We start from the raw sequence: 9,269 nt of genomic DNA on the forward strand, positions 1-9,269 counted from the left end.
CATTAATGTTTTCGATTTTATCTTATTGGTTGAAGAGAAAAAAAGCTTTTTGTTTTAAAAAATCAAGAGTTTTTTTTTCATTTAAATTTTAAAGTTGTATCTCTTTGTATTTTCTTTTCACTAACTAAACAAAAGGTAATGATGTATTTGTATGCTGAACTTTTAAGGAGAGGGTGATAGATTTTTTTTAATAAATATTTTATTTTAATAATTTTAAAATAGAGATGTGGATTAATACAAACATAATTTATTTATTTATTTTTATAAATATATTATATAAATCTATTAATTTAAACATAAAAAATTGCCTTCTCTTATTTGTTTCCTTCGAAATTTCGTTTTGTCTCCCCCTTCCTTATTTACATTGTTCTTATATTCATAACATGAATACGTTGTTTTTGTGGACTCTTGTATGTGATGAATTTGTACGCCGGAGGTGGTAATTACGCCTATATCATAAAAATTACAACAATCTAAATGGTTTCAACTTGAGTATAGATATGTGTCGCGAAACATTATTTTAATTGGTATAATATGAGACGAAGATGGACAATTGAATACGATATATTAAAGGGGATGATGTGGTCAAGTTGGCTTTGGTTGGCAAAGTTGAGAAATTTGAAGCACGTCTTTCCCTTTACGACAACATTTGGGGACCACAATTAGAACCTGACTCTTGGCAACCTCTTAAGGTTTCTTCTGTGCCTCTGTGTCACTACGTAATGTTCAGTGCTATTTCATTAATTAAAATATCAATAGTTGATATTTAAATGATTACATAATTTATTATATATGTATATGCAATTATTCACAATTTCAATATTAATTTTATCATCAATAATAATAACTCTATTTTATTCCCTAAGATGAATTTACAAGATTCAAATCCTCCGGAAACTTGTTTTAATTAGATTTAATCGTTTATCGTTTTATATAATTTATTAGATTTGACACGGTTCAAGCTTGTGTGTCAGTTATGGTTTTGCTACCTTTGTTTTAATTACTGATCTAATTCCAGCTATTTAATATAAATACGTAAGATCGATGTTAAAAATATGTTGGAGAATTATATATTAGAAGAAAAGGGAAGAAAAGATATTCGATAAATTCCATATTTCAGTAACTATTAAACTGTCTTTTCACGACCTTTTTTATTCTTCCTTTGTTTTGTGTTTCTCTTGCTAATTTCAAATAGATTGATAATTAAGTATTGGGTTAGAAATTATCGTTATTAATTAGATATCTTGTAATGTTTTAATTAACCTAGAGTGTATTAACTTGCTAAATAATTCATTTTCGTTACTTAGGATGAGTGATCTCATTAATATATATATATAGATTCTAGTGTAGCACATCTTTTTTAAGTCAATTAGATTCTAACTTAATAGCTACTATAAATTCTTCGAGATCTGAGCGGGATTCAAAGACTTGATCCTCCTTAATTTTTAAAAGAGTTCATTTTTGTATGTAAAATACAAGTTCTTATACACCTATAATGTAATCATCTAGGAATGTGGTAGCATATTGAATATACTGTCGTACAGCCTGTAACATTAAAATCGACATGAATGTATAAGCATTTAAACTCGAATACAAATGTTATAATTTAAGTAATGCATTTATAATATTTTATAATTAAATGACATGATTGTAATTAAAGGTGTGTCTAAATAAATACTTTAATTAAAGTTTTATTATATAAGAATTTTTTCTATAAATTAAATCATAAAATTTAATGAATGAGATTAAAGAATTATTCTGATAAAAAAATTATCAATAAATGTATTAAAAAAAGGTGAAATGAGTTTATAAACTATTTTAATAAATCTAAACCCATAAACTTTTTCAGATGCTCGTACGTTTGATATTTTATTGAGTCGGTGAATAACATTTTAATTTTTTAAAAAATTACTAATAAATAATTATTTTCTTAAAATAAGATGAATCAGAATTAATAGGATGAAGTCATAAACCTCATTAAAAATGATTTATGATGATCAAATAGATATGACCCCAGTTGTGAACGGGACGAGTGATTTCTGTGTTAGTGTTGTCCTGTTTTGGGCTTTTCTTTTTCTGGATAAACTATTTAGAAGTCATTTATATTTGTGGTCTTTATTGAAATCACATGTTAAACTAACGTTTGCATGCAGCCGCATACAATGAATGAACCCCAAAAGTCCAAAACTACCGGCACCAAAGAAATAAGAGAAACGATGGGTGCACAATACCATTGTCAATTACATTTCCTCGTATACTAATCTTAAACTTTAACTAAATCAATTAACTCTTTAATCATTAATATTTAGTCATAAATTTATGAAAATAACAGAGTTGTTATAAATATAGAAAGCTTATTATTAAAATTCATTATTTCGTAAAATGACAAAAATAAAATTTTTCTTTTTTCTTTGTATGCATTAAAGATTCGTTTTTTCAACAGACAATTTCTTTTTAAGACGAAGAGATCATCGAAGTAATTATAATTTTTCTCAACTCTTTTTTTATATATATACACGATCAAGAATTAAATTTGTATCAAAATGTTTAAGAAACTCAACTATCTATTAATTATGCCAGATTTTATTAATAAAATATAACATTATTTTAACATAACTCTAACTCTTGATATTATAATGAGAAAAATATTACAGCAGCGGAAATAAATGTATATATAAAAGCTAGGCTAAATATTTTTATTTTGCATAAAATAAATTTAAAATTGGTATAAATGTAGGACCAAAATTATATTTTATAGAAGGGGGGAATTTTGAAAGGAAAGCAGTTTTTCAGTTAAATCCTTTGATCACAAAGGTGACCTTTAGCACCACCCAAAGGTTCATATGTTTGAGACAAAAGCTCTTGCTGACTCGTAAGGTTCCCCTTCACTCTGGTCCTTTCATCCTACAAAATTGCGAACTCTTCTCTCTCACAACCTCAAACTCAATCTCAACAACCTCATTTTCAACATTAACACACGTTCCTTGCCATGTCTTCCTTCTCTGTTCGCTTTCTAACCCCTCCATGCTGCCCCAACTCTCGCCCCAAGACATGTCTCTCTGCCACACCAACAGTGGCTCCCATTTCCTCAGAGGTAGAGGCATCAAGGTTGGATCCTAGAGTGGAGCAAAGAGATGGGTACTGGGTTTTGAAGGAAGATTATAGGGGTGGCATCAACCCTCAAGAAAAAGTGAAGCTTGAGAAAGACCCCATGAAGCTTTTTATGGAAGGTGGCATTGATGAATTGGCAAAGATGTCTCTTGAGGAAATTGAGAGCTCTAAGCTCACTAAGGATGATATTGATGTCAGGCTCAAGTGGCTTGGCCTTTTTCATAGGAGAAAGCATCACTGTAAGTTTTACTTTCTTAAGTTCCATTCTCACTTTTCTCACCGTTTTGCTTTGGTTTAGGCCATTCACACAACATACAAAGATAAGAAAAAATAAATAAATGAATGCTACGTGTTTAAATCTCAAACCATGTCAATCACTGAAGTTGTTGATATTTTAAATTTTCTATTTTAAACTAGTTTAGTACTATTATAAATGCTTTCAGCTCTTATTTTCTAATTAGAATTGATGTTTCATGCATTAAAAGTTGACATGAAAGGTTGATGTGGGTTACCAATAAAAAAAAACTCAACTTTATTTAGACAATAAACCAAAAAGCACCAGTAATACTGGAATTAGTTTTGCTAACTAATTCAAGAATAAAATTTTGCATTTTGCTGTGAATAGCTTTTATATTTGAAGTAATATAAAGTGGGTTGATTTCTTTGCATTGCCAAAACTAGATGGTAGATTTATGATGAGGCTGAAACTTCCAAATGGGGTGACAACAAGTGCCCAAACACGATACTTGGCGAGTGTGATTAGAAAGTATGGGAAAGATGGGTGTGCTGATGTGACAACGAGGCAGAATTGGCAAATTCGAGGTGTGGTGTTATCTGATGTCCCAGAAATTCTTAAGGGCCTCGCAGAGGTTGGATTGACGAGTCTACAGAGTGGCATGGACAATGTGAGAAACCCTGTGGGTAACCCTCTTGCTGGTATTGACCCATATGAGATTGTTGATACCCGATCTTATAACAACTTGTTATCTCAATTCATCACTGCCAATTCACTTGGCAACCCTACCATATCAAACTTGTAAGTGTGTATATAAGGTAGATTATAGTTGATAGTTAAAATGTAGTTGCATTTCACGCATTTGAATTTTATAATCTAAAAGATAGACAAGAAGAGTAAAGCTTCACTTTTGTAAGCATTTGCAAAATATTATTCATTTTAATCTTTTTTTACATTCTTTTGGTTGGCATTTAGGACTAAAGCAAATGATACTTTGCAACATTTTGTAAAATTAGGACTACAGTGACTGATTTTCCAATCGGAATTGTGTTATGTGTGCAGACCAAGGAAGTGGAATGTGTGCGTGGTGGGATCCCATGATCTCTATGAGCATCCTCACATAAATGACCTGGCTTACATGCCTGCTAATAAGGATGGTCGTTTTGGATTTAACTTACTGGTTGGTGGTTTCTTTAGTGCCAAGCGATGTGCAGAAGCAATTCCACTTGATGCATGGGTCTCTGCAGATGATGTAATCCCAGTGTGTAAAGCTGTCCTTGAGACCTATAGGGACCTTGGCACCAGAGGGAACAGACAGAAAACAAGAATGATGTGGTTGATTGATGAACTGGTTAGTAATCATTTTATTTTCCTTCCACTTTTGCGTACTGTGAAATCAAACAAGTCTTTTAAGTATGCTTGTGTGTATAAAAAAGATTTTGTTAGGATAGGAAAAACCCATTTTGGTAATCTCAATGCCTCAAAAGAGACTAGTATCTGGCTGTTGATTGGAAATACCCTTGGTGTGCAAAATTAACTAAACAAAACATGCACAGGATGATTGAATTATCACATAATCCTTTGTTAACATTAATTATTTAATGAATCTATATAAAAAAACTAATGCAATTTATAAAATATCCCCAAGTCTGAATGCTGGAATGTTTAAAATATTTGGTTATCCTACTTTGACAATCATCCATTTTCCACTGTGATTAAACGTAGTGACAAATTTTGAAAAATGCAGGGGATGGAAGTATTCAGGTCAGAAGTGGAAAAAAGAATGGCAGGGAAGCAGCTAGAGAGAGCATCTGAGGAAGATCTGGTTCAGAAACAATGGGAAAGAAGAGACTACTTAGGTGTTCATCCACAGAAACAAGAGGGCTTAAGCTATGTTGGGATTCACATTCCAGTTGGTAGAGTGCAAGCAGATGAGATGGATGAACTAGCCCGTTTGGCAGATAAATATGGCACTGGTGAACTACGGCTCACAGTGGAGCAAAACATAATAATTCCTAATGTGGACAACTCAAAAGTTGAGGCCTTACTCAAAGAACCTCTCTTGAAAGAGAGGTTATCACCTGAACCTTCCCTCCTCATGAAAACACTTGTGGCATGCACTGGTAACCAATTTTGTGGGCAAGCCATAATTGAGACAAAGGCAAGGGCCTTGAAAGTGACTGAAGAAGTGGAGAGGCAAGTGGCAGTGACTAGGCCTGTGAGAATGCATTGGACTGGCTGTCCTAACACTTGTGGCCAAGTGCAGGTTGCTGATATTGGTTTCATGGGGTGCATGACTAGGGATGAGAATGGTAAGGCCACTGAAGGTGTTGATATTTTCTTAGGAGGGAGAATTGGAAGTGATTCACATTTAGGAGAGGTTTATAAGAAGGGTGTCCCTTGCAAAAACTTGGTGCCCATTGTAGTAGACATACTAGTAAAAAAATTTGGTGCTGTCCAAAGGAATAGAGAAGAAGGGGAAGATTAAATTTTATAGGCCATTGGTTGGTAATTTTAGTTTCTTAATTAAATCTACTATTGCCATTGCCTCTAGACAAAAATATCACTGCCCTCTCTCCATTAGCAAGGGATGATTAAGGGAGATGCTGCAAGAGGATATTCCGTGTACTGTATGTATGACAGGCATCTGCACCTTTGGATATGACATGTTTATTCTTTGCTATTTGCCAAGTTACGCATTTTTTTGACCTCAAAGATGTATGCTGTATTTGTTTTTCTCTTATCTGTGACAATGGTAAAACAATAAATTACCTCTTTTGAACTGGTCCTTTCATAAAACATTACTTTTTAGTTTACATTCTTGGAAAGAACTATTCTAAAATATTTTTCAAAAAAAATAAATATTCACATGACATTTACATTAAATTTATTATTGTTTAGCTATCTATTACGGATTTTTTTAATGTTGTAGAACATGTAATACAATCATTTTATGTTAATTGAAAATGTTAGATAATTCAATTTTTTATAATTTTACATTAGTTTATTAGTTAATATATTTTATTAATATTAGTTTAACCTATATTCAATCATTGTTAAACTAATGAACCGTGAACATTAAATAAATTGATTTATCTCATTTTAAAAATAAAAAGAAAACAACATTAAACATAATAAATAGCATGAACTTAAAGTGTATCTATTACGAATGCATAGTAGAATGTTAACATGCATTAATTTATTTTTAGTTATTTTTATATTTGTCTAAACGAATCTAAATTTGCTTAAATAAATATAAAATAAATAATCTAATTTTTACTATAAAAATTTGGATTCGTGTTATCTTAATAAATATCAAAATAACATCCGTTCCTAGACCATGGTCTCTTGTGCTTATACTTGTTTATTAAATATATTTGACCATTTTTTATCAATCTCTTTTGAAAAAATTATTTAGTTAAAAGAAATTAAACTTTAAGTTATTTAAAACATTTAAAGGATAAATAAACTTAACTATTTAATTAAGTAAATAACAACAATAACACTGTTATTCATATTATCTTTTTATTATAACATTTTGAAGTTATATATAATTAAATTTGTTATTTATTTAAATGGTTAATTCCATTATTCTAACAAAAAAAAGTTTCAGTACATTTCACTGAAATATTATTCTTTTATTTTATTTTTTAAAAACTAACAAAGCATAAATATTATTATAAAATAAATAGTATTTAAAAAAATACTTACAAAATACAAATTATTAAAAAAATCATTCATATAAAATTAATAAAATCTATTAGACATCAAATTATAATATATGCATGAAATTATAATCAAATTATCTAAAAATTTAATTGTATATATATATATATACTTAAAATATATGTGTTTATATATTTATGTTTTATATATTAATGCAGGTAAATATCGAAATGAGTATGGATACTATAGTAACTATACCTATACTTATAAAATTTTGAATATATTTATTTATACTCAAACTTAAATGCATTAAACGAGTATTTGTCCCTTTTTTGTCAATAAAATATTTATCTTACTCATTATAAATATTTTATTTTTTAGTATCCAAACGAGGACAAGATTCATTATCATTCCACCTACAGACACATTCATCATTAATTATTGAGGCGTTTTTGGGTCTGGGTCGATCTGGTCAATTGGGTTAGATGGCTGAATATTAGATTTGGATCATTATTGTTGGGCTTGAAGATGAACCCTGATTGAGTGGGTTGGTCAGGTCATGTGTTGGCCCAGGTGACATGATATTGAGTTTAGCCCAGTAGATATCCAAGAATAGTAAGATACATTCATGTTCAGTCCAAGAAGATATATATTTAAACCCAAGTGATAGTGTCATAAAAAGAACTATTAATGTTAGATAGACAGCAAATGGCACCAATTGATGAGGAAAATGTTGTTATGAACACAAAGCATGCAGACTATCATCGTAATCTCAACTAGCATTACTCTAGCACTGTACGGAAAATTAAAAAATAAAATATGTAAATTGCTATATCTTTAGCAAACTATTCTAAAATGAATCTAACTAATGAAAGAAATAATATAAAAATATACTCTTAATAAGAAAATTATTCAAATACAAACTGACTTTTTAATGTGGTTTTGAAACAAATATAACATTGATATGTTCTTTAAATTATGATTAGTGATTATATAATTTAGCGTTCAAGTTTCAACTTTTACCATATTGATAAGTTGCGTGTTTTGTTTATCATGATACATTTTTCTTTTGTGTGTATTAAAAGAATTTTTTTAATGAATAGTTAAAGACTAACCCTTTTGAAGCATATAAAAAATTATTAAAGTGAGTTTTGCTTTTCTTAATAGTTTTTTTTTCGGTACATATGATCAAAATCATCTGTCAACATGTTTCAAAAATCATAACTATTATTCAAAGTGATGTAAATTAAATGCAATGTGTTGTAATTGATGTAGCTTTAAATTATATGCAATGTGTTGTAAGTGATGTAAAATGATGAAGTATAATCTAACAATTATTGAAAGTTCCAACAGTAATTGTCAAAATCAAAGTGGCTCATACATATTGATAAACGTGGGCTAAATGTCATTTACTACTAGTGTTAGTTGTTTAAAATGAGGTTGACAAAAAAAAAAAAACGACAAATGAGGCAAGACAATTACGTTTGAAGGTATGTATTACCTTAAAAACAGATAATATGCAATGCATGAAGTGCATATTTTTTTCCCACGAAATTAATTGATTGTGCCAATTCATCTTCTATTAAAAAATAAATAAAAAATTTATATTATGCTGTATTCTTTTGTTAATATGATTGATGTAAATGAAACTTAAATGTATTACTAATGAAACATATCAAAAGTATATTAAATTAAATAGGTACTCAAATGTTTTTATTGAAACTTGCACGAGTTTAGAAATATGACTAGAAAGAAAAATGTAAGTATTATTATTGAAATTTACTCCAACATATATTAATTAGGACTTATAAGGATAAATTTATATCTAAGTAAGAAAAATTAAATGAGTATTATATAAATATATCTTTACATTTTTTTTTCTATTCAAAATAGACACACATATAAAAGGTTGAAATAAAAAATTAAATAATTATATTAAATAAATAAAAATCAAAAAAAATAAAAACACTAAAAATTTCATATAAAATTTGTAGTTAAAAAGCTTTATTTTTAATAGAAAATTTCAACCTATTGTTAGATATAACTAAAATGTTTTAACGTATGAAATGTTGGTTGTTTGTTATATACGTCTAAAAATTAAGTATAAAAAAAATGTACTCTAGTCAAACTCTTTCTTTCTTTTATGATTCTTTATTTTACCTTTTTTGTCATGATTATCCTTGTGATTGATGAAATCTTGAATTCTTACTTCATTTATAATTCTGAAAATTTTGGGGTTCAACTTGTTTTGCAGAGA

The 9,269-nt window shown here is 29.0% G+C and overlaps 1 protein-coding gene across 1 annotated transcript; it reads left to right on the top strand.

Annotated features, from left to right (window-relative positions):
• The first annotated feature begins 2,756 nt into the window (after window positions 1-2,756).
• Window positions 2,757-6,159, top strand: LOC113858541 (ferredoxin--nitrite reductase, chloroplastic). The gene is made up of 4 exons (XM_027491233.1): window positions 2,757-3,350; window positions 3,793-4,147; window positions 4,409-4,697; window positions 5,094-6,159. Exons 1-4 carry the CDS (start codon window positions 2,990-2,992, stop codon window positions 5,832-5,834), a joined length of 1,746 nt encoding a protein of 581 aa, XP_027347034.1. The 5' UTR covers window positions 2,757-2,989; the 3' UTR covers window positions 5,835-6,159.
• Window positions 6,160-9,269: the final 3,110 nt, after the last annotated feature.

This window comes from Abrus precatorius, unplaced genomic scaffold, assembly GCF_003935025.1.
Source record: "Abrus precatorius isolate BTA unplaced genomic scaffold, Abrus_2018 Scaffold2, whole genome shotgun sequence".
NCBI lineage: Eukaryota > Viridiplantae > Streptophyta > Magnoliopsida > Fabales > Fabaceae > Abrus > Abrus precatorius.

Coding starts and splice junctions, on each gene's coding strand:
- LOC113858541 (XM_027491233.1), top strand. CDS start 2,990: ATGTCTTCCTTCTCTGTTCGCTTTCTAACCCCTCCATGCTGCCCCAAC. Junction 3,351..3,792: donor TCATAGGAGAAAGCATCACT/GTAAGTTTTACT, acceptor TGCCAAAACTAG/ATGGTAGATTTATGATGAGG. Junction 4,148..4,408: donor AACCCTACCATATCAAACTT/GTAAGTGTGTAT, acceptor TTATGTGTGCAG/ACCAAGGAAGTGGAATGTGT.